This window comes from Cnephaeus nilssonii (genome assembly GCF_951640355.1).
Source record: "Cnephaeus nilssonii genome assembly, chromosome: 19".
Lineage (NCBI taxonomy): Eukaryota > Metazoa > Chordata > Mammalia > Chiroptera > Vespertilionidae > Cnephaeus > Cnephaeus nilssonii.
The window spans coordinates 40,393,785-40,418,313 of record NC_137090.1 but is presented as its reverse complement, the minus strand read 5'-3'; the positions used below and the strand labels follow the sequence as shown (position 1 = coordinate 40,418,313).

At 49.2% G+C, this 24,529-nt stretch overlaps 1 protein-coding gene and 1 long non-coding RNA gene across 17 annotated transcripts in view; one reads left to right on the top strand and one right to left on the bottom strand.

Annotated features, from left to right (window-relative positions):
* The window catches only part of CHD3 (chromodomain helicase DNA binding protein 3), a 27,765-nt gene extending 9,430 nt beyond the window's left edge, over positions 1–18,335 (bottom strand). For 5 of the 16 annotated variants that reach the window (XM_079796908.1, XM_079796916.1, XM_079796922.1 and 2 more), the window contains exons 1-23: positions 18,056–18,334; positions 12,766–12,878; positions 12,120–12,290; positions 11,742–11,881; positions 9,749–10,032; positions 9,395–9,522; positions 9,074–9,224; positions 8,651–8,844; positions 8,104–8,337; positions 7,708–7,911; positions 6,514–6,725; positions 5,384–5,515; positions 4,897–4,996; positions 4,254–4,445; positions 3,890–4,090; positions 3,389–3,526; positions 2,991–3,112; positions 2,671–2,844; positions 2,394–2,535; positions 2,050–2,181; positions 1,303–1,420; positions 963–1,087; positions 295–526 (exon numbers count right to left, since the gene is read on the bottom strand). In XM_079796908.1, coding sequence (XP_079653034.1) covers positions 295–526; positions 963–1,087; positions 1,303–1,420; positions 2,050–2,181; positions 2,394–2,535; positions 2,671–2,844; positions 2,991–3,112; positions 3,389–3,526; positions 3,890–4,090; positions 4,254–4,445; positions 4,897–4,996; positions 5,384–5,515; positions 6,514–6,725; positions 7,708–7,911; positions 8,104–8,337; positions 8,651–8,844; positions 9,074–9,224; positions 9,395–9,522; positions 9,749–10,032; positions 11,742–11,881; positions 12,120–12,290; positions 12,766–12,878; positions 18,056–18,305 — 3,889 coding nt within the window. In that variant the 5' untranslated portion in view covers positions 18,306–18,334. Of the gene's footprint in view, positions 1–294; positions 527–962; positions 1,088–1,302; positions 1,421–2,049; positions 2,182–2,393; positions 2,536–2,670; positions 2,845–2,990; positions 3,113–3,388; positions 3,527–3,889; positions 4,091–4,253; positions 4,446–4,896; positions 4,997–5,383; positions 5,516–6,513; positions 6,726–7,707; positions 7,912–8,103; positions 8,338–8,650; positions 8,845–9,073; positions 9,225–9,394; positions 9,523–9,748; positions 10,033–11,741; positions 11,882–12,119; positions 12,291–12,765; positions 12,879–18,055 lie in introns of all 16 variants that reach the window. The other 11 variants (XM_079796909.1, XM_079796911.1, XM_079796912.1 and 8 more) reach the window with 8 other exon arrangements.
* LOC307114472 overlaps positions 12,889–24,529 on the top strand; it is a 22,857-nt gene continuing 11,216 nt past the window's right edge. Inside the window, exons 1-2 of the long non-coding RNA XR_013815012.1 lie at positions 12,889–18,034; positions 19,761–19,856. This is a non-coding gene — a long non-coding RNA (uncharacterized lncRNA). The remainder of the gene's footprint in view (positions 18,035–19,760; positions 19,857–24,529) is intronic.

Sequence of the window (24,529 nt, the reverse complement as noted above, 5' to 3'; positions counted from 1 at the left end):
TGGTAGAGATGGGGAACAAGAGGGAACTCTTGAGTTCCAACCAAAATCTTGGGCAGAACTTTAAAAAGATCAAAGGAAAGCATTCCACTTTGCTTCCCTTCCACAGGAGCTCTGGAGAAGGCCCTTTCCCTGGAAGTCAAGGTAGTGATTTGTTATTTCAACCCTCCATGTAAGGAAAGGGGCCAATCTTTCTCCACAGACTGAACAGAATAGCTTTTCTTCAAGGGTTTCAGAAGAGAAGTGCTCACGGGAGAGCAGGGGCCAGTTTTCCAAAGTTGCAAAAGTGGTTCTCACCCTCGTTTTCATCCTTAAATAGTTCCTCAGTGCCAAATTTGAGGATGTCATCCAGCTCCTGCTTGGACATGGAGCCCGCCTTGGAGCCCAGCCCAGGACGCACTACCAGATGTGTCAGCATCATCTTTCTCTTGGCCACTTGTGTGATTCGCTCTTCCACTGATGCACGAGTCACAAACCGGTAAATCATTACTTTGTTGGCCTGGCCGATTCGATGAGCGCGGCTAAAGGCCTGCGGGAGAGGGAGAAAGTGAGGACGGGCCAGGGGAGAGACAGAGGAGATGCCATCCCCATGCTCAGGAAAGGAGGCCGGAAGGAAGAGTCTTCTATCTGTCCCCCCAGAGGTTTATTTCCTTCTTTTTGTTTTTTTGTTAATCAATTCCATTGATTTTTAGGGAGGGTAGAAGTGAGAGGAAAGGACACAGAGAAACATCAATGTGAGAGAAACACATCGATTTGTTGCCTCCTGCACAAGCCCGACTAGGGCCTGGGCCAGGAAGGAGCCTGCAACCAAGGTACGTGCCCTTGACTGGAATCGAACCCAGGACCCTTTGGTCTGCAGGCCAATGCTCTATCCACTGAGCAAAACTGGCTAGGGGCCCCCAGAACATGACACACCCTCCTCCATGAACCAAATAGTGCAGAAGCTCTAGGAGGTGAGTTCCCACCTGGATGTCATTATGAGGGTTCCAGTCAGAATCGAAGATGATGACAGTGTCTGCAGTGGCCAGATTGATGCCCAAGCCCCCAGCTCGGGTGGACAGGAGGAAGCAGAATTGTTGGGCCCCAGGAGCTAGGAGGTGTGAATGAGGAGATAAGGCTTTTCTTGTAGCCAGCAATTCAGTCTACCTGCTCCTAGATGTTCCCGACTACAAACAACCATGTCCCCAACTCAAAGGCCCAAGTGGCTAGTATACTCCCAGACGAGGCCCCTCCCAGCCCAGGGACCTATGCATTGGTTTCTCAGGCCTCCCACACATAGTAGGACCAAGGCATCTCCCCCCTTACCATTGAATCTATCGATGGCCTCCTGCCTCAGGGCACCAGTAATGCCACCATCGATGCGCTCATACTTGTAGCCTTCGTAGTCTAAGAAATCCTCCAGCAAGTCTAACATTTTGGTCATCTAGAGCAAGGGCAAAGAAGAGTCCAGAATGAGGAGGTAGTGGGGTGTGTCCTGGCTGTTCTGACTATCCCTTTACTTTCCCTCAACCCCAATCTTTACCCTTGTCCCCCTGCACTCCTATGCTCCCCTGGTGCTGCTTCCCCCACTCCCGCCCCCCCCTCATTCCACATTCTTGTCATAATTTCTTCTTGATTTCAGATCATTTCTCCTAAGGCAGAGACTCTTCTCTGAGACCCATGAAAAGTTTTCAAAGAAATCTATAAATCCCCTAAAAACCTGTATACAACTGTTTAATTGTGCAGCTTTTCTGGAGAGTGGACCCATAATTACGTAAGATTTCCAAAAGGTCTGTCTCTCCTCCCCTCTCCAATAAGGTTAAGAAATAGAAATAGTTACCAGTCCCCAGAGACCTCCTTGAAGAGGCAGATGGTTCACCCTTCCATTCTCTCCATGTGGCTTAAAAGAAACTGACTACAACTTCCAAAGAACAGGGATCAGAGTCCAAGAGGAACTTAGCTATAGCAGAAACTCTTAAGGGTGCAATCTCCTAATCTCTCATACCAGGGCAGGCACAGGAATGAGGTAAGGGATTAGTCTGACGGCGAGAATGAACTACGGGGCTGGGTCACCTGTGAGAAGATGAGTACTCTGTGTCCTTGCTCCTTTAGCTTCCGCAGCATCTTCTGCAGCAGCATGAGCTTCCCAGACGCCTTAATAAGTGCCCCACCCTCATAAGCCCCACTGGGGAGTTTTGGGGACTCCTGAAAAAAAGGGAGAAAGGAGGAGAGGATAAGGAAACATACCCCTATATCCTAACTGTGCCTTGGAAAGCTAGAAGCCCAGATCCAGCCTCCACACCTTTTAAATTCCTACTCCTCTCAGAAATCCAGTCCCAGCTTCAGCCCTGTGCTCAACACCTCCCACTGTTAGAAAGCCAGGCATTTACTAATCAGTTCCCAGCTCTTGTATCTACCATAGCAGCCACAGGAAAGAGGTATGGATGGTTGCAGCACTTCTTAAGATCCATCATGATGTTAAGCAGTGACACTTGGTTCCCACCGCCTCGTGAATTCAAGGCCTCAAAATTTCGAGTCAGGATATACTTGTAGTATTTCCTAAAGACCAGGGTTGGGGGTAGAGAAGAGACATAATAAAAGAAATGATTATGATGTTGCACTTGATCACCAACTCTTGGAAAGCTGCCAACAAATGCCCAACCCCTAGTCCAGGTAACCCGCTTTGCATCTCACTTCTGCATGGGACTCAGCTCCACCCGAACGATGAGCTCTGTCTTGGCTGGCATGTTCTTAAAGACATCAGCCTTGAGCCTCCGAAGCATATGTGGCCCCAGCAAATCATGCAGTTTTTTAATCTGGTCTTCTTTGGATATGTCTGCAAACTCCTCCAGGAAGCCCTCCAGGTTGCTAGTAGCCAGGAAGAGATATGAACAGCTGTCAAGTTCTTTGCCTCTGACCTCAAGCTCTGTTCTTCACTTCAGATGAATCCTCTACCCACTTGTTTTAGCCCCTCCCCCTCTCATTTCTGCAGACTACCCTAAGGAGCTACTTACTTAAACCTTTCTGGGGTGAGGAAGTTCAGCAGATGGAAAAGCTCTTCCAGATTATTTTGCAATGGAGTCCCTGTTAGCAGTAACTTATGATCTATCTTGTAGCCATTGAGGACCCTGAAAAACTAGAAAATGGGACAAGAAGACAGGAGAAAGGGCCCATCAGTGGCAAATGGTTGGCCCACAGTATCAACCTTTTCCTGCCTCCAGCTTCCATTTCCTCCAGGATCAGAGGCTGCAAATCCCTAGTCCTCACCCTCTTCCAACCTGGACTTCTCCCAGAGGGTCTCAGGCATCTTGCCTCCTGGACTACAGAAAAGTCCCTGGTACTTAATATATTAGGATTAAGGCAAGTAGGAGTCCACAACCTCAAGTTTCTGAGGCCTGAGTATCTCACTCACCTTGGACTGGTTGTTTTTGAGTCGATGGGCCTCATCCACCACGAGGCAAGCCCAGCGGATGGAGCCAAGTGCTGCCTGATCAATGGTGATCAACTCATACGATGTCAGGAGAACATGGAACTTCACCTGTGCCTCCCTCTGCCAACACAACATTATCCATTCGGCTGCCACCCGACACCCAAGCCCCTAAACCCCCATTTTCTACCAAGGCACCCTGTCCTGACCATGATTGCCAAAGGGAGTCAGTTATCCTGTCCTGCAACTTTGGCTCCATGCAGGGATTACTGAACATGGTCCCAAACTTTCACCACATGTCCAGTATGGACAGATCCATGTACACCCCTGGAAGTACCTACTACGTCTCCAGGGCAGGAATGCAGAGAGGTGAGGGTGGGCAAAGGAGGAAGAAGCTGAGTGAGGAATAAAGAAACTGAAATCCTGGTTGGGGCAAAGAAATGACAGATTTGAGGGTCTAAGAGGATATGAAGCAGAGGGGCTTACCTTCATCTTAAAGGCTTTCTTGCCACCTTTGATGGCATTATCTTCAAAGGAAAACTCATTCTCACGAATGATGGCCCGGCTGTCCTTGTCGCCCGTGTATGTCACCACATAGAACTTGGGTGCCCACATCTGGAACTCCCGCTCCCAATTAATGATGGTAGAGAGCGGGGCACTCACCAGGAAGGGACCCTTTGTGTGGCCCTGGGAGTACAGGGTAGGGGGGACCATTAGTCTAGGTCGTATACCCCAGTCCTCTGCCTGTCACACCCTCCCCCCATCCTCTGCCCTCATCCTCCATCCCCTCATTCCCCAGTCCAGGCGACCTCAGCCTGGCTTCCCCCTCAGGAGCCCCAGAATTCAGCACCTCCTTATAGAGTGAGTAGAGGAAGACGATGGTTTGTATGGTCTTGCCCAGCCCCATCTCATCAGCCAGAATGGTGTCAGTGCCCTGGGCCCACGAGAAGCGTAGCCAGTTCAACCCTTCCAGCTGATACATGTGCAGTGTGCCTCCAGTGGCTGTGATAAACCGTGGCTGAGTCTCATATTTCACCGTAGGCTGTAGAGTTAAGAAGTCAAAAAGCTCAAGGGAACTGTCAGCTGTCTTGGTCTCCTCTCCCCTCCTCCCTGGCACCGATACCAAGTTGGATTACAATTCCTTCTACTATAGCCAGAGCTCATGAAAGTTCTAGTCTTTAGTCCCTCCCCCTCATTCCTTAAAACAACACCCAGCAGCACTGTGGGGAAGGAAACTGGTGCAAGAGCCCTAATGTGCTTCTGTCTCTAATGGCTCTCTCACTCCTTTTTATTTAATTTAATTTATTTTATTTTTTGGCTCTCTCACTCTTATGCCAAAATTCCTAGCCACTCTTGGGGCAAGACTTAATATTGAAGAAAGAGCTACCACTCAAAGAAGTTGTTGAAACTCTGGGAAGTCTGTCATTGCCCCTGGGAAATGTTCCATCACCATGGCTCCAGAAATGAGAGAAAGGCCAAGTGAGAGGACTTACATCGTTAGTAGGAGAATTGGGAGGCCCATCACCCTGCAGCTCCTTCTTCTTCTTCTTATATTTTCGGGGCTGGGCGGGGTCCTCCCCCATAATTAGTTCTCTGGGAAAAGAGTGGGTCCTGAGTGAGGCCTGGTTCTTGGTACCCCCACTCTTCTGAACTCATTCCAGACCTATCTCCCACTTCCCATAACCTACATTTTCTCCCATTTCCTTTCTCCCAGGCTTTTTACCCTCACCCTTAGATTTCACCTCTACAGCTAACTCTCCTTACTCCTGAACATCCTCTTTCCCATTACTCAGGCTAAATCATATTTCTGTTCCACACACTGCCTCTTCACCAACCCCACCCCAAACAACCTAGCCCAGGTTCCCAACGTCCTAAATTCTAGATTGTGTCTGTCCCTACTGTACCTCATTTTATGCTAAAAGGTTAGCTTTTATGCCCCTATCCTCAGACGCCCTCTAACCCCTGACATAGCTCCCTTACCGGTGTCTCCAGTAGCTTTGCTTATGGTCTTCATATTCGGGGATATTCATTTCATCTTCCTCCCACGTGGACTGGTCATATGGCAAATCCCTCCATTTTACTAAATAGTGGTAATTTCCCTTTTTATCCACACTGTGGGACAGGAAGAGAAAAATAATATGGATCACAAGTAGGAAAAAATCATAATAAACACAATTATCAGCAAACATGCATAATTTGTCACTTAATCTTCAATGTTGGCCACTAAAAGGAAATTCAGAATGGCTGAAATACTACCTTCACTTTTTCAGAATGGCTTCCTAAAAATCAACTATCAAAAAACACCCTGGGGCCCTCGCTAGTTTGGCTCAGTGGATAAAGCGTCGGCCTTGGGACTGAAGGGTCTCAGGTTCAATTCCGGTCAAAGACACATACCTCGGTTGCAGGCTAGATCCCGGCCCTGGTTGGGGAATGTGTGGGAGGCAACCAGTTAATGTGTCTCTCTCACATTGATGTTTCGCTTTGTCTCTCCCCTTCCCTTCTACTCTCTCTAAATATCAATGGAAAAAATATTCTTGAGTGAGGATTAACAAACAAACAAACAAACAAACAAAAAGAAAACACACCACCCTGGGCTTCAATATCATTTGTTCACCCAATCCGTATTTACTAAGCATCTACTATATGCCAGGCACTGGTGAGTTAGGAGTGAACAGAAGAGACAAATGATTCTATTCTCATGGAGCTCATATTCTACTGGGGAAGGCAACAATGAAACAAAAAAATAAATTATAATAGCACTAAGCAGTAATAAGTACTATGAAGAAAGAAATACTAAAAACACTGTTCTGTATGAATCATGTTTTTCATGCTTTGCTTTCATGCCCTGATCCCCAGACTCAACTGTCATTTCCTGTGCTGTTAGAGATTAAAGGAAGTAATGGCAAAAAAGTCAGTGCTGTGCTGGGCTTCCCCCCTGGATTCTTTCATCCCCATAGAGGAAACAAGGCCGAAGGGCTGGGGCAGCAGCAGGAGTTATTCAGACAGATCAATTATTTGGTTAATTAACAAATGCTAACATGCGGCCATACTTCCAACAAGAAAAGTGGCATATCCCAGGGCCAAGGCCCTCCCATGGACCAGGAGTTCACCTGTGGTTGATGATACGGTGGACCGTCATCCACTCTGGCTTGATGCCAAAACGATAGTATTTCTCCTCCATCTCAGCATAGTGCGGGTCTTTCACCTTGCGCTTGTCACTCTTCCCATCATCCTCACCAGAGCCATAGTCCAGGGGTGGGGGCTCATCCATGTCATTCTTCCGTTGGTAGTTTCGGTACATCACCAAATGGAAGATTTCCAGCTGATGGGGCACAGAGGACGGGGGAAGAGATAATCCTACCATCCCAGAGAACAAAGGGAAGAAGGAAGAAGCCACCAGGGGAAGTGCATGGAAAAGGGAGCAATGAAAGAGGTAGGATGAGACACACAAATTAAAGCTAAAGCAGGAGAATACAATGAAACAGAACAGAGTCAGGATGTGTGCGGGGATGTAATAAGCAAAAGAGGCAGGAAATGGGTTTATTAAGATTGAGACTATAGCCCTAACCGGTTTGGCTCAGTGGATAGAGCGTCAGCCTTCGGACTCAAGGGTTCCAGGTTTGATTCCGGTCAAGGGCATGTACGGTGGTTGCGGGCACATACCCAGTAGGGAGTGTGCAGGAGGCAGCTGATTGATGTTTCTCTCTCATCGATGTTTCTAACTCTCTATCCCTCTCCCTTCCTCTCAGTAAAAAAATCAATAAAATATATTAAAAAAAAAAAAAAAAAGATTGAGACTATAGCCTAGCCAGCGTGGCTCAGTGGTTTAGCATTGACTATGAACCGGGAGGTCACGGTTTGATTCCCGGTCTGGACACATGCCTGGGTTGTGGGCTCAATTCCCAGTCTGAGGCATGCAGGAGGCAGCTGATCGATGATTCTCTCTCACCATTGATGTTCTATCTCTCTCCCCCTTTCCCTTCCGCTCTGAAATCAATAAAAATATATTAAAAAAAAAAGATTGAGAATATAGGTAAAACACTGTTAAAGTTAGATAAGAGATGGGATTAAGGAAGACTATGTTATATCTGAGGGAAGAAATCTAATGAAAACTAAGAGAAAGGACTAGAGACCAAGAACACCACATTTGCAAACTAAGAGAGTAGGTATGGTGTGAGGGCCTAAGGCTTGATGTGAGGGAAAGCAAAATCTGTATGTACGGAAGAACAGAAAATTGGGGGGGTGAGAGAGAGAATTGCAGCAAATGGGGTCACAGGACAGGGGGCAAGGAAAGGCCCTCGTACCTGAAGCTCCTTGGCCCAGGAGCAGTGCCAGTAGGATAGTCCTACCCACTTGACAAAGAACTCTCGCTCTGATCTGCCTTGAAGAGGACGAGGAGGCGGGGCATCTGGATTCCCATCTACCTGTTGGGGGGCTGGCACTGCCACGGGTGGTTCCCCCCACCGCCAATGCAGGATCTTCTGCACACGGCCTTTCAGCATGGGGCACTTCAGGATGGACACACACGAGGAGGAAAGAAAAAGGCAGAAAGAGCCCATCATTAGAGTAGGAGGAGAGGGATCCCACAAGGGAATCTAGGGCTGTGTGGGGAAGAGCAGAGAAAGAGCTAAACGTTTGGGACCCAGAGATGGGAAAGGAGTCAGGGCTGACAGTAAACACTGAGAGATGGGTACACTCACTGTGCATCGGGGACACAGCCATTCACCGTTGGGGATGTCAGGCAGGGGTGGGTTTAGACAATGAATGTGGTAGGAGGAGATGCAAGCGTCACAGCACAAGAGCTCCCCACCATCCTTGCACACACGGCAGTATTCCATGTGATCATCTTCTTCTTCCTTCTCCCCTTCTTCCTCTCCCTCCTCTTCATATTCCTCCTCCTCTTCCTTGGCCTCCCACTGTACCCCCTCCTTCTCCTGGGAGGCCAAGGAAAGACACAGAGACAGACAGAAGAAAGGAAATAGGAGTGAGATTGGAAGATAGAGGCAAAGACAGGACACCCAAACCCTAGAAGTGCCTGGAAGACTGGTTGGAACAAAGAAACAGGATGTCTAAGTTTCTAAAAAGGTTGATTTGGGGAGCAAAGGGATGGGGAGAGAAACAAACTAGAATCTTGGTCACTTAAACATGTTACTGAGAAGCCCAGGCATGTGGGCACAGGAAGAGGACAACTGAAACCAAGGAGGAAAAGACGGGTGGGTCCCTGAGATGCTGGCACCAGGTACTCACACAGTGGGGGCAGCTCCATTTGCCCTCAGGAGCCCGGTCAAGCTCAGGATCAAGGCAGACGAGGTGGTAGGCACGAGGGCAGGTGTCGCACAGAATAATTTCCCCACCCTGCTGGCACACCTCACAGTAATCCTGGTGATCCGTCTCGTAGCCATCAACCTCCTCCTCCCCGGCCACTGCAGGACAGCCCAGGACTGTCATATACCCCGGTTGAGGCAAAGGAACAGAGAGAAAGAAAGAGGGATTGGGGAGCGGGGCGGGGGAGGGAGAGGGGGGGTATTGGGTGGGGGTAAGAGGGAGGGAGGGAGAGAGGGAGAGAGAGAGAAGGGTTGAATAAAGAAGTCAAAATTGAAACTAAGAAAGACAATGAAGGAATGAAAGGAAAGCAAATTGACAAGATCACACAGAGCTGACAGCCCTTACCCTTCTTCTTCTTTCTTCCTGGCCGGCCTCTCTTTAGTTTCTTGGTGCGGACAGGGCCATCAGGACGGCCTGAGGCACTGTGGACACTGCCACTATCCAGGTCTGACTCCTCAGCCTCTGGTTCGGGGCCCTCGTCACTCTGAAAAACATACTGCCCATAGCCCCATGGCTGTCAGAGAGGTTGACTTGATTTCACTCCCCTCCCCAGGCCTCTGGCTCCCACTCCAGCTTCCCTCATAGACCCTGTGTCTGGACACCTGCCCCGCCCCCCCAAACCTTGACACCCTGAAAGTGTACAGCGAACAGGGAAGGGCTACTCACTGAGCCTTTCTTCCTCTTGCCACCCAGAAGCCCTAGTTTGATTTTGAGTGGTGTCATCTTCTTTCCCCGAAGCTTCTTGCGTCCGTCAGGCACTCGGGGGCTCTTACTCCGCCTCTTATGGCCTGGACCTGAATGAGGAGTGGCAATGAGGAGAAAAACCAGAGGTCATGACATCCTGGGATAACAGAGGTCACAGGGATCCTTTCTGTGGGTTCTGATTTCACTGAGAACGCTTCTTGGAAAACATTTCTCCTGCAACAATCAGGACTGAGAGGACAAAAGAGTTCTAGACTATAATTTGAGAACATGTGGTTTGGAGGGTGGGGTGACAGTTGTTCAAAGAGGGTTTCTCACCTTTGCCCTCTTTGGTTTTGGCTCTTCGGATGGGTGGGGGTTGGATATCAGCAGCAGGTGGGAGTGGAAGGGCAGGGGATCCGGAAGGTGCTATGGGGGTGGCCGACGAGACAGCAGCTGACACCTGCTCAGCTACAGCTGCGGCTGCTGCAGCCGCTGCTGCTGCCACAGCTGCTGCTGACCCCTTGAAGGGGTTATTGGCACTGAACTCTCTCCACTTGGCCCCAAGGATGGTCATCATCTTAGACATTGGGATCTTAGGATTCTTCTTAGCAATTAGGGGCCTGTAAACATATAAGCAGAAGACTCAGACCTTTTACAGATGTTCTGGGAATATTGCCATTTCCCCTTATCAACTAAGTCTATGTACAAGCTAGGATTCCTGAGTGGCGACAGTATGTCCTATTAAGAATAACAGCAATTTGTCCCAGCTGCTTTGGCTCAGTGGATAGAGCGTTGGCCTGTGGACTGAAGGGTCCCAGGTTCTATTCCAGTCAAGGGCACATGCCCGAATTGTGGGGCTCGATCCCCAGTGGGGGGCGTGCAGGAGGCAGCCAGTCAATGATTCTCTCTCATCATTGATGTTTCTATCTTTCTCTCCGTCTCCCTTACTCTATGAAATCAATGAAAATATATTTTAAAAAAATAAATAAAAAGAATAACAGCAATTTAAAAATAAATAAAAAGTTTAAAAAAGAAAAAAATGGTTAAATAAAACAAAATATTAAAAAAATAGAAAAAAATAAAATTTAAATGAACAGAAGATAAAAAGGTTAAAACAAAAGTGACATCAATAAAAATGCTTTGTTTTTGAATATTACTTTACAGTTCATAAAACACTTTCATATATAATACACCTTTTTTGTTGTTGTTGTTAATCCTCACCTAGGACCTTTTTCCATAGATTATTTTAAAGAGTGGAAGGGAGGGAGGAGTCAGAGAGAGAGAGAAACATCGATGTGAGAGAGACACACACCGATCATTTGCCTCCCGCATGCACCCCAACCAGGGCCTGGGATCAAGCCTGCAACTGAGGTATGTGCCCTTGACCAGAATCGAACCTGGGACCTTCAGTCTGCAGGCCAACACTCTATCCACTGAGCCAAACCAGCGATGGCCATTACACCTTATTTTATCATCACAATAATACTATGAGTTGCCATGATTCTCTGAATTTTCTAACAAGTTCCATGAGCCCTGATGAAGGATCCCATCAGGTGGAGTCTGATGGGCCATGCCTTGCGGGGATATGGGTGACTGTCTTTAGCAGTGAGGTAGGTGAGACAATAGAACTTAATAACAGTCACCAGGTATTGAATGCTCCCTAGGAGCCAGGCACCGACTGTACTGAGCTCTCCATTCATTATCCCATCAAATCCCGACAAGACCCCTATGAGTTACATACTATGACATCCTATTTTACAGATGTGAAGTAACTTGCCCACGATACCAGGACCTGAACCTCAGTAGGCTGCCTCCAGAGCACTGAACTGCTATGTCAAAGTGCCTGCTCCCTAAAAGGCATCTCTGCTATACTCTACTTGGGAGCCGTAGAAGCTCAGGTGCTGCTGCTTGCAATGCATCCTCCATTATTACCGGGGCCTAAGGTAGGTGCAGAGGACTGGATAACTGAGCAAAGAAAATTGAGGCATGCTGATGCTCTCTCTCAGCTGCCGTCTAGAGAGAAGTCATACAGGAGAAACTGGAACTCTTGGAGCAAGAAGGTTGTCAGCCCCCTCTCTCTGTTTTGTCACTAGAGCATTTTCTAACCTGGTGCTGGAACTGTGACACTCCCCCACCTGTGAAGCGTTCCTGACTGTGGTCGTTGGATCCTTAGAAGTCTAGGAATGCCCTAAAATTACATTGGAATTTTGTGTATGTGCTGTGAATTTCTCTGGAGATCAGTTTCTTAGCTTTTATCAGATTTCAGAGGGGCCAGGGCCTCCCCAAAATAAGAAGGTCTGTTCTCGAGGATTCTCCAGTCCCACCGCACCTCATGAACTGGCTGAAGGCTTTGTAGTTGGTAAGTGTGTGGTAATCCTCCTCAGAGAACACGTGCTCCACGTCCTCCAGGCCCCAGGTGAGAAGCAGAGTTGCTGATGACTTCTGCTCTACCTGCTGGGAGAGACCAGGCTTCAGTGAGGCCGAGGTGGTGCTTCTCCAGGCCCTATCCTAGGCCCAGGGAAGCTGGTGGGCCCTACCTACCCACCAGCTTCCCTGGTTTTCTGCTTCATGTTCCATTCTCCAGCCCAACCCCCACTTCTCCCCCATTATAGCTTCTCCATTTAGCAAACAGCCCCCTTTGGGGTTCTCCCTCCTCACATCTGTCTTTACTACTCATTTCTCCCCCTTACTCCCTAATTCTACTCACCTTTTGCCCTCCATCTCCCTCCCCTTTTTTCCGCCGCTTTGTCTTCTTCTCCTTTTTTTCTCGGTGCTTCCGTCTCCTCTTCCGACCTGGTCCAGTTCCATATTCACTTCCTCCACTCTCCGACTTCTCCCGGTACTCATCTCGCTCAGAGCCAAACTCCTCTTCACTGTCCTAAGGGAGAGAAATAAAAATAACATTTCTTCAGCCCTACCATGTGCTAGGAACTGTTCTTAGCACATAACACATATTGTCTCTTTTAATCTTCACAAAAATCCTGAGACAGTAGCTAATCTATTTTTACCCACATTTGTGTTGTGTGTTTCTGCAGATGAGGAAACTGAGGCACAGAGAGCTAAATAAATTGTCCAGAAGACAAATTCATGCAGTCTACCTCCTGAGCCTGTGCTTTCAACTGCTTCTCTCTGTTGCTAAGGCAAGTTACATAGAAAGCTAGGCTCTTCACTGTTTGTAGTAAGTGAAGTTAGGGTCCCAGATACATGAGATACAGGCCAGCAAGAGGTGCAGGGGGTTGGTGGTGTGTGTGTGTGTGTGTGGGGGGGGGGGGGGGTAGGGCCAGAAACAATTTAGGTCTCTGGGAATGGGTATCCTGAACCTTATTGTAGAGACAGGAGTCTTTAACACTTACAAGCTTCTTGCGTTTTCGGGGTTTTCCTGGCTTGTTCTCCTTCTGCTTCTTGGGTCCTCGTTTTCTCTTCTTCACACCCAATGCTGAAGGCAGCAGTCGAATGTCATCCTTATCTTTGGAGCAGAGAGTAACAGAAAACCTAAGCTTCTAGGTTCCCAGTCTATGCAGCCCCTTGACCTCACCCTTCCTACTTCCTTGGTTCCTACTTCCCACTCTCTAGGAACTCCAGCGTTAACTCCTCCAAACCTTGACTCTTTTCACTGGATGCAAACAGTCTTTTAAGTACTCTGGGATGCTTTGGTTCTGAATGGGAGGTCAGGGGTCAGAAGGGAAGAGCAGCCAAACCACTCCCTTCTCGCCCCTCCTACTAACAAGGGACCAGGCTCTAGGTCATGGGCTCTGACTGTGGCAGGTCCTTTCAGTCGCCGCCAGGGCTCCTCCTGCCTTCCAGAACCTCACTCAGCCAGCTGGCATCCTGCCCAGGAACTGGGGAAGCCATGCCCAGCTGCTGGCCTGGCCCGACCCCAGCACTTGGAGTGGGGAGACACAAGCTGGCAGCTCCCTAGCCAGATGCTGAGAAGGGAGAGCCAAAGGTGGACACCTGGGTTCTCACTCTAACACCCTGGGGCCCTTCACATCCTTTTTGTGAAGAGGGAGGCCTCTATATTCCTGCAGATGATCACCCAGCCTTCTGTCACCACAACACAGCCTGGGGGAAAAGGGATTATCAGCTGGTCACTTTCACTTCTGGCTCACAGGTTCACAGTTTCTGGCTCCTTCATCACACCCTAACCCTACAGCAGAAAGTGTCCACAATTATCTAAATACTAGAGGCCCGGTGCATGAAATTCATGCACGCACAGGGTCCCTAGGCCTGGCCAGCGATCAGGGCCGATCGGGGCCTTCCAGTTGCTAGCCAGGGCCTTCCTTCAGGCTGCTGGCTGGGGCCTCCCTTCCCCAGCTGCTGGTCGGAGCCTTCCTTCGTTCTGCACCTCCCCCTGGTGGTCAGCGCACGTCATAGTGACCGAACTCGGGGTCTCCTGGCTGAACTCCCAAGGGGACACTTTGCATAATATATATATATATATATATAGACTAGAGGCCCGGTGCACGAATTCATGCACCAGTGGGGTCCCTCAGCCTGGCCTGTGGGATGGGGCCGAAACCGGCTCTCTGACATCCCCTGAGGGGTCCCGGATTGCAAGAGGGTGCAGGCCAGGCCCAGGGACCCCACCATGCACGATCAGGGCCTCAGGGCCGGGGAGGGACACAGGAGGTTGGCCAGCCGGGGAGGGACCATGGGAGGGTTCCAGGGCGTGTCCAGCCCCTCTTGCTCAGTCCCGATTGGCCGGACCCCAGCAGCAAGCTAACCCCCTGGTGGTCAGTGCACATCATAGCGAGAGGTTGAGCATCCTTAGCATATCATTAGCATATTATGTCTGATTGGTTGAACAGCTGACTGGGTGATAGGACACTTAGCATATTAGACTTTTATGATATATTTATTATTCCTCCTCCTCCTCCTAAGCAGCCTGGGATCTGCCTTCAAATCTATTTCTATATCCCTGCTCCCTTTGGGAACTCTAGGGCCCTATTCTTTGTCCCTTGGTCTCACCCTTCATTTCCAAATTTAGTTCCAGACATCCTGACCATTCATAAATAAACAGTATGGGAGACCCAGACAAAGATATAGACTCAGACACACCCTGCATATATATTATCACATGCACAAGCATACACGCATACTTACAAGCACACACCGAGGACAGCCTGTGCCTGCTTTCAGCAGGGCTACTAGGTCCCTAACTTTCTCTCCAAATGTCTGTCAGAGAGGCAGGGGCTGGTTCTCCCACGGTTTTCCCCCTGCTAGTCTGTGGAGGCTTAGGAGACAGAGTTACTCCACGCAGAGGAAGACACTGATGCCACACAGACATGGAGCCCTGATTGGCTTCGCTCCCACAGCCAGCATCAGACTAACCAGCCAGACCTGTCTTGTTCGGCAGAGGTGGCTGAGCTGGAGAAAACCAGCGTTTGGCCCAGCCCCTTGCTCCAGGACACACAATCCTTCCTCCCACAACAGCCAAGGGAAAATTAGCCACAATTAACACTGGAGGCCTCAGTTTCCATTGCCTCAGAATCCCTTCAATGCTGTTCTTCATAACTCCTGGATCCTGTGTCCTCTCCTGCAGGAAGACACTCTAGGAATGGGGGGGGGGGGGGGGGGGGAGAGGGGGGGGTGTCTGCAGAAAGCAGAAAGCTCCCCGCCCTCCGGGGGATAGGGGGGGCAGAGTGAAAATTGTAATAGGAAATAGGAAGTCAGTAAGACGCTATGCCTCAGCAGTCAGCTCTCCCTAACCCCAGGGACTGAGATTAATATGAACATGGAAACGGGGCTGCCGGGCGAGTGGCAAGAGCAGGCCAACTGGCTAAGGATCAGGGAAGCCGCCTGGGTCACCACCAGCCGGGGGTGGGGCACACGCCCCGGGACCTCGCAGCCAGTGAGGTCCAATCCCCACCCCAGCAGGTTTCCGGACTTCGGAAGAAGACGGTGGTGGGGAGAGGCTAGGTAGTACGGCTAGGAAAGGAAAGGGAGGGCAATAAGGCAAATCCAAATCCCAACCTCTGTCTCACCAGCCACTCAATGCTGGCCCGGAGCCCAGACTCTCCCACAGCCCCGGCTCGGATCGCGGGAAGGCGGCGAGGCGGAGGGCGGGCGGGAGCGCTGGGCGGAGCCTGGCAGCCAGAGCAAGCAGGAGGAGTCTCGCCGCAGGCCTCGCCTCCCGCCCGCCCCTCTTCTAATCTCACCATCAATCTCTCACACATATATTTATTTTTTTCTCAAATTCCCTTCCCTCCCCCACAACGAACCACCATAATAGGTCTGCTGCACATGCGTATTGCACGCAGGGGGTGGGTTTGTATCTTCAGACCTTTTGCAAAGAAACTACCAGAATTTTCCGCACCACCCACAATCATTCCCCACCCCACCCCCACCCCCAGGAATCACATCTATATATTATGTTATATTATTTCTCTAGACTTGCCAGAAGGGGGAGGGAGAAGAAATGAGTTTTGGGCTTCCTGCTCCCTTCCCCCACCAATACGAGTGCTATTATTTTAAACGTTTAACAATGTAAGGAGACTGGAGAGGGGGGAAGGGATAAAATTGGTCTTGGGTAAAATGTAAGACAAAATGGTGAGAATCAAAGCAGTCAGAACGAAAAACAATGGAAACCTCTCATACGCACACAGAAAAGGATGAGGGAGGGCAGCCTGAGCACATTTCCTTAGAGAAGGGTTATTTAGCCCGCACTCAGACAGAAATAATGAGCAGACTAAAAATATTTTCCCAAAGTTTTACCCCAGAAAGTCATCTAAAGTCACTGATTTGACTAGGAGGGCTGAAAGGGAGATAAAATTGCCCTGGGAGACAGAGGAGGTGGGTTTTCAATTCAAATAAAGAATTTTAAAAACATCTGACGTCTCTTCTGGTCTATTCAAAAAGCCAGGAGGGAAAGGGGAGGGAGCACTGACACAAAGACCCATCTCAACCCCAGATTCTTCCAGGCTCCTCTCTCACAACCTAAACCCGGATCACAAACACCCAACGCCACACTCCAAGTTCGAAATGCAAATAGGTGACAGCTGCCAGTCCCCATCATAACCCGGCATCCCTTCTTTCCCTCTTCTTTAGCCCCGTGGGCTGTTTTCCGGGCACCTTCCCTCCCCACAGTCCTTTCTTCCTTTTCCCTCCAGCAAATCAATGGGCTCACTGGGATAACTTTCTAAAAACTTTTCCCTTTTTCAGAGAAGCCTGGTGGCGGTGGAAAGGGCTTTATCCCATTTCACCAGACGTGTAGCCTCCTGCCCTAATAAAAGCACCCTCCCCTCCCTCACAGGACGTTCGCCACAGACGCCACACAGATCAATATGACCGTTTTACAAAGAACATGATGTTAGATGTTTTGAAGTTTGGTGCATTTGTGCTGCATGGCACCCGGAGGCTTGGGGGGGTGGATATCCCCTCTCATTACCCAAGCAGAGGGTGTGAACACCCTGAAGACGCTCGCCTAGAAGAAGACGAGAAATAATTCCGCTGGGAGAGCGGTCTGAGTGGGGCCAGGGCTGGGCCCCTGGTGCGAGCAGCGGTCTCTCCCCTCCGCAGCCGGAGGAACTGCCCAGACAGCGCTGGCGACTTGTCATCCCTGGGGGGCGGGGGGGTGCCGAGTGACGGCCAGGCTGCCGAACAGCAGGGTGGGCAGTTCACACCCCCCAACCTGGTCAGGGTGTGGGTGGTTTCAGCGAGAGTGACAGTGAATGGCAGCCACGTGAGATTCATCGCTGGGCAGCGCGGCCACCCCAGACTGACAGGGTCATGGGGGGGAGGGCGGGGGGATGCGCACTTGACACAAAAGAGCCCTGAGCAAAGGAGATGGAATTTGGGGCATCTGGATTCCCAGACCCTTGCCCCTCCCTCCCCTATTCTAAGTGCCTGCTCCCCCGAGGACGAGCTGCGGGGAGCGGGGGAAGGAGCAAGTGGTTCCAGGAAGTGGCCTGCGTGGAGTGTGGCCGCCACCTGCCCGGCCCCCGGCGGCCCACCAACACGCACACGGCCCCTCCCCCACCGCACGCCCCAGAGTTGGCGGACACTGAAGTCCCGGCAGGTGGGGGTCCGACGGACACCGCCCCCCCCCCCCAGCCGCCTTCCCGACTCCTGAGGGGTGAGGGTTAGGGCCGTGGGCCGCTCCACACGCGGAAACCCCACTTTACCTCAGTCCGACCCCACCCGGGACGGAGCCCGAGGGGTGCCCGCGCGGCCGCCCCTCCCCCCGCGCCCCTCCCCCACGCCGCCGTCCGGCCGCCAGGGTCTCCGTGGTCCCTCGCTCGGCCAGGGAGGGGGCCCTGGCTTCGCCTCGGCCGTTTCCTGCCTACCCCCTCCCCGCCGAGGGAAAAAAAATCTCCTCCTCCTCCTCCCCCGAAAGCCGCGACCGAGTGGCCCGGTCCGCGCGCGCAGCTCGCGCCCAGCACTCTCCAGCCCGGGCGGCGGCGGCGGCGGCGGCGGCGGCGGCGGGGGAGGGGTGCGGCGGGGGAGGGGAGGAGGCCTGGCCCCGCGGCCGCCGCCGCTGCCCGGACCGCTCGGACCGCCGTGGGGCGGCGGGCCCGAGACGGCGCCCCGCGCCCCGGATTCGCCTCGGTTCGGCCGCGCGGTGGGTGCGTCGCCCCAGCCCGGCCTCGCGTGCCGGCGGCTCCCGCTCGGGCCGGGGTGGGGGTGAGTCTGGCGGCCGCTTACCTGGCGGCGGGGGCGGCGGGGGCGGCGGCGGCGGCGGGAAGAGGTGGCAGTCGGGGGGGCTGTGGCGGTCGCGGCCCCGGTCGTGGCCCGGCCCGCGCCCGAGTATTCCCTCGTCGTCGTCCTCATAGTCTTCGTCGGCCGCCTCCACCTCCTCCTCCTCTTCGTCACCCTCATCTTCCTCCTCTTCTTCCTCCTCCGACACCACCATCTCCTCCTCCTCCTCCTCCTCGTCCCTCAGAGGGGAAGCCATCCTGTGGCTCTGGCCCCCCCACCACCCCCCCACCCACCGCCCGCCCGCCTCCCCCACCGCTACCACCACCACCTCCTCCTCCTCCTCCTCCTCCTCCTCCTCCTCCTGCTTGGCGGCGGCCTCCTCCTCCTCCTCCTCCTCAGCCTCCCCCAGCCCCCCAAACCCCCGGGTCACCCCCCTCCAAAACTCCCACCCTCGGGGCCGCCGTCTGAGGAGGGGGGCCAAACCACCCCAAAATTTTTTCTTGGAAAAAAATTGAAGAGAGACTTTTTTCTTCTCGCCTTCCAAGAGAACAAGAAAGGAGGATTTAAAAAAAATAAATATATATATATAAAAGTTTTCGACTTCTCTCTGCCCCCCTCTCCGTTACTTTAAATATATTTAAATTCTGAGGGGGGCGCTCAGAAATATTTCTCAGAGCTGAGGCACTAAGATGGCCGCCTTGAAATTATTTTTAAAACAACCCCCCCTGCAGCACCGCCACCCCCTCCATGAAGAAAGGGAGAGGGGGGAAAATCCCCTTTTAAAACAAAATGGCTGGCTTAATATTTCATTTTCACCCCTACCCCATTCTCCTCCCTGTTACACCCCCATCTCCAAGCTTCTACCCAGAAACCCACAAATTTCTCCCTTTTTTCATAACTGATTAGTGCACAGATTAATAGAGATATTTTCCTGTGTACTGAGTGTGTGTGTGAGTGTGTGCGCGCAGGGGGGGGGGGGGGGGCATGAAGGATTTCTGCATAAAACAAAAATGGCTGCTGTGACTAACTCCCCCTCATAAAAAATATTCGAGGGGGGGGCATTAATCAGTACTCATGCTCAGTCTGACATCAGCATAAATTGTTAAAGGTTAACTAGTTAGATACTAGTCCAACTACATTTAATTTTTTTTCTTTTCTTTACTAGTCTCTTCCTCCCCACCTCCCTTCTCTAAAGAAAAGCGCTTTTTTTTTCCCTGAATACTTCAGAAGGGAGTGGTTTGATGTGAAGGGTTTTTTTTCCCCTTCAGGCATTGAAAAGGAAAAAGATGAAATATATGTTTATATATAACTGTTTCTACATACCTCATTGAAGTCAAAACGCGTTTAATCGTGCACATACCTTTTAAGTGAGAAGTGATAATGGATTTTTCTTTCTTTTAAAAAGTGGTAGAAATCCTAGTGACTTTTGGGGGAGAGATATGAATAGATACAATGATTGAGGTGTTTTTTTTTTAAAGGAGTCCATGTTTGATTCTCCCCTTTGCCCAGCCTTTTCAGTGATTAATGTTGTTGTATATTTTACCTTCACTCTTCTCCGTTACCTTGCCCTTCCCTTCCCCAATTGCTTGAATATAAAATTCATCTGACTTAGGAAATTAATTTAGGGGCAAATCGAACAGATTTTTAGAATAAAGGGGAAATAATCAAGTCTGAAGATTGTGAAATGATTTTCTCTTTTCTCCTATTTCAGTATATTTCCTTTCTCCCATGATCTCCAACACTGATAAAGTGGAAGAAAACTAAGGTACCATGACAGAAAAGTAGCTGGAACTGAGAAGAAAAAGAGGTAGGGGATTATACTCCCATTTTCATCTGATTCTGACCCTTGGTTTTCAACTGTACCCAGTGTTTATCTTTAAAATGGTACCAGGAATGAAATGGAAGATTGAAAAGGAGTCAAAAAGTAGCTTTCTCATCCAGAGACTTGATCGGAGAAGTCGTAAAATAAAATTTGCCAGTTGAGCAATGCTAGCAAAGAAAGGGCAAATGGCTCGGTTCTAGCTTTTTTGTTCTTGTCATCCTTTTCTTACTCTAGTTTCCTCTTATTCTTTTCATCTCATTTTGCCCTTTGCTTCCCATCCTGTGTCTGTGGAATCATTTCTCTTCTGGGTTATTTCCCTATATCTTAAATATGGGTGCCAGCCACCCAGCAACCTCTGCAGTATTCAGGAGCACCTTTAGAGAGAGGGGTAGTAGGCAGCAACCACAAAGTATTAGTGACAAGGCAAACTGCAGATTTTTGCTTAAGAGGCTAAAATGTTCTTTATTGATGTATCACGCTGCCCCCCCACCCCCACCCCCCACTCCCCCCCCACACACACTAATGTACTTTATTGAGCATTGATTTCCATCTTTTTCTTAAGCTGGCCTTTGGGATTATCTTGCCTCTGCTGCCGTATCATTCCTGTGAGTCTAACTCTTATCCCTCTTTCATTTGATTGTATTATGTCCTCTTAGCCTCTCTTGCTCCTAGTCTGTCTGAGTATCCCCTTTTTTCTGTATATGGGCTTCTCGGTATGTGTCTTTATTTTTCACTCACCCCTTTGACCTCAGGTTCTATACCTCTAAACAACTATCCACGTCTGTCTTCGTTCTGTTTACTTCTGTCTTCCAGGATCTGACTGCATGTGCCTCTTCCTTATGTCTGCCTGACTCCCCCCCTCTTTCTGGCCCCTCTGTGTGTGTCTGGGAAGAGTGTCCTCGTGTGTCTGTTGACAGCCCTACACATCATGTGCACCACAGTCTCTGCCTCTGTGCCCTCTCCCTCCGTGCTGAGTGCCTCTTTCTGCCCGGGGATCAGGCCACATGTGCCATGAGCTGCAGGTGTGGGTGGCTAAAGGTGGCTGTGTGCATCCCTGTACAAACATTCATCATTCTCACGAGTGTGCTTTGCATATATATGTTAATTTGCCTGATTCTTCCTCTTATCCATCTCCCCCTCTTCTTGCCTGCTTCTCCTGCTCTCTTCTCTCCCTACTGACTTCTTGATTTTTCTTCTTCTATCCTTGTTTCCGCCTGTTTCTCTACCTGCTTACTCCTATTATGGTGTCTGTCTGCCTGCCTGCCGATCTGCTCCTCCCTGACTGGCTGCCAGCCTATTTCTCTCCCTGGTTGTCTGTCTGCTTCTCTGGCTGTTTGCCCACCACTTCTCTTTAGCCATCTGTCTCCCCGCCTGCCTGTCTCTATCACTTTTTTAGTCTTGGTTTGTCTACCTTCCAGGCCTTGCCATGGTTCCCTGTATTGGTTTGTCTCAATCTTACCCTTCTACTTGTTCCTCCTTTTATTTATGCCTGTTAAGTTCATGATTTTTTTTTTTTTGCCTCCGTTTATGTCTGTCTTCTTGCCTACTTGCTTGCTGCTATCCCACTGTTTAATGTTTGTATCTCTTTTTTGTTGTTGTTAATATATTTTAATTGATTTCAGAGAGGAAGGGAGAGGAAGAGAGAGAAACATCAATGAAGAGAGAGATTCATTGATAGGCTGCCTCTTGCATGCCCCCTACTGGGGATCAGGCCTGCAACCTGGGCATGTGCCCTTGATCAGAATCGAACCTGGGACCCTTCAGTTCGCAGGCCGACGCTCTATCCACTGAGCCCAACTGGCTAGGGCAATGCTTGTATCTTTTCAGTCTATCTGCTTATCAGCTTTTTCTCCCTTGGCTTCCTCTATCTCAACATCCCATCAATGATGATGGGCTCTCTTCCTCCTAGTCTAAGCCCAAACCTCTCAGTGAACCCATTACTCCAAAGTCTTATCTTCCTTCTTGCCATATCCCTTGCCTTCTCTCATTGATTACTTCCATTTCATTTGTCTCTTTTTCTTTTTGTCTTTCTGGTTCCTCAGTCAGCCCGCCTCAGTCTTTTTGCCATTTTCCCAGTCTTTCCTTGTCTTCCTGCCATTTTGCTGTCTCTCTGCCTTACTGGCTCCGTTGTCCACATCTCAGCTTGCTTTCCTTTTTCTTCTTATTTTTTTAATCAACTTTTAAATAGACAGTACATACACATGGTATAAAATGTTTTAAGTACTAAAAATGTCCTGTGAAGAGTAAGCCTCTCTTGCTATTCCCCCTGCCCTTAGTTCTTCCCTCAGAGTTGCTCACTACTTCACATTTCTTGGATATTGTTCCAGAAAAGAGTCTACATTATATGTCTACTTGCTTTTTGCTACACTCTTTCCGACTTCTCTCCTAGTTCTGCTGAATGCTTCTTGCTGTTAGTCTGTCAGTACTGCTTCCTATTTCACTGGGCTTACCATCTCTTGCCTCTTGTCTTTTTTATTCTACTTTATAACACTTGTCTTTTTAAAAATGTATTCTAATTGATTTCAGAGAGGGAGAGAGAGAGAGAGAGAGAGAGAGAGAGAGAGAGAGAAATCAATGATAACAGAGAATCATTGATTGGCTGGGGATTGAGCCTGAAACCTGGGCAGTGCCCTGACTAGGAATCAAACCATAACCTCCTGGTTCATAGGTTGACGCTCAACCCCTGAGCCATGCCAGCCAGGTGGCATTTGTCTTTTTTATTGGCTGGTTGCTAGTTACGTGCTTTTATTACCAGTACCTGAGGAGCTCTTAGGAAGGGCTTGCTCTCTCATCTCCGGTTCAATCTACATAATAAGTTGTCTTGGTGACAGCCCACCCCTGCTGGTCTTTTCATCACTCAAGTATATATTAATTGAGAAAAGCACTGGTAGTACTGAAAAATACCATACAAATGTGGGTACAATTTAATAAGTACAGACAGTTTGTAAGCTGAGCTTACATGTACACAGACTAGATACAGGCCTGCTCTACCTTTTCCACATCTGTATTAATTCTTTTAAAGGTATATGGATGTAGATCCTTTTAGGTTTAGCAGCACTCTTTGGCTGTTGATCTAGGCCTGCCCAAGAAGTTTGTCTTTCTCCTAGTCTAAAAAACTGCTTTTTACTAAAACTTTTCTCCCTTTTCATCCTCCCTTTGACTCCCTCCTCTCACATGCCATCTTGGAGGTGTTAGAACTCATTGGGAGAAACAAAGATATAGCCTCTATCCAAGTCTCTTCAGAAAGGTGATGATAAAACTTTTATACACAATGCTCTATTCTTTTATTTCTGCTTTTTACTGCCTGTATTCCTGAATTGAACGATTTCAGCCTCCATCTCTGTGTCTCTCGCCTGTCTTTCCCTCTCTCACTTCTCTTTTCTTGGTTCTGTCTCTCCTCTTAACTGTCTGTCTTGGGCTCCATTCTAGCCTCTCTTTCTGACTGGCTACCTTCCCTCTCTTCTGTCTGATTGACCTCTATCCCTCCATCACCCCATCTGTCTGCTGGATTCCCCCTGTCTGCCTGCAATAATATATGTGATAGCACTTTTTAAATTATAAAGCACTGGGTAGTGTAAGATATTGTCATGTCTTCTTTCTTTCCTTATTGTTTTTTCCTTTCTCTGCCTTCTCTCTCTCTACTCCTTTCTGTTTTTCTGTTTCTGTTCCTCTTGGTGATCTTGCCTGCCTCTCTGTCAGTCAGCTCCTTTCTTTCCTTGCCAACCTGTCTTTTTTTCTGCCACCCTTCTCTGTCTGCTCCGTTCTTGTGTCTCTCTGTGTTTCCAGGTTCCTCTATATTTCTTTTACCTGTCTATTCTGTCTGTCCTTAGGCCCTTGATCTGTGCCTGTGTGTCTCGCTTTCTCCAGCTGCTTGTCTCCCTCCCTGCCATTTTCAATGTGAGTCCCACTATGTGCCTTTTGCTATATTCCTGTACTTCAAAAAAAATGAAAAGAATTAAAATACCATATGACTGGTAGAGAAGAAAGTTATTTTTTTAAAATATATTTTTATTGATTTTAGAAAGGAAGGGAGAGGGATAGAGAGAAACATCAATGATGAGAGAGAATCATTGCTTGGCTGCCTCCTGCATGCCCACTACTGGGGATCGAGCCTGCAACCCAGGCATGTGCTGTTGGCCAGAATCAACCTGGGACCCTTCAGTTCCTAGGCTGACGCTTTATCCATTGAGCCAAACCAGCTAGGGCAAAAGTTTTTTGTTTTAATGAGAAGACCATTATAGTGAGAACAAGGAACTGAGGCATGCAACTGTCAAATGCAAACCAGAAATTAGATGCCCACTCACAAAGGAAAACATTGTAAGGGACTTCAAAGGCAATAATAAAATTATTTATATAAAGCAAAAGCAATAAACTTACACAAAGCAATAGTTTCTAACCTTTTCTGGATCATAGGAAGTTATAAACTCTTCACCCAGAAAACCAGTAAATATACAAAATATCACATATGTTTTCATGGTGTCGTGAATACTCTGAAGTCTGTGGACCCAGGCTAAAATCTTGATGTAGGGAACCAATGAGAATGATTAATAGAGCACAGACATGAACTGGTGCAACAAAGCAGATAGAAGAACTGAAAAAGCACTTTGCAATCTACTATTTTCTACACAAAGAGGTGTTAAAGAGATTCCTAGTTGTCT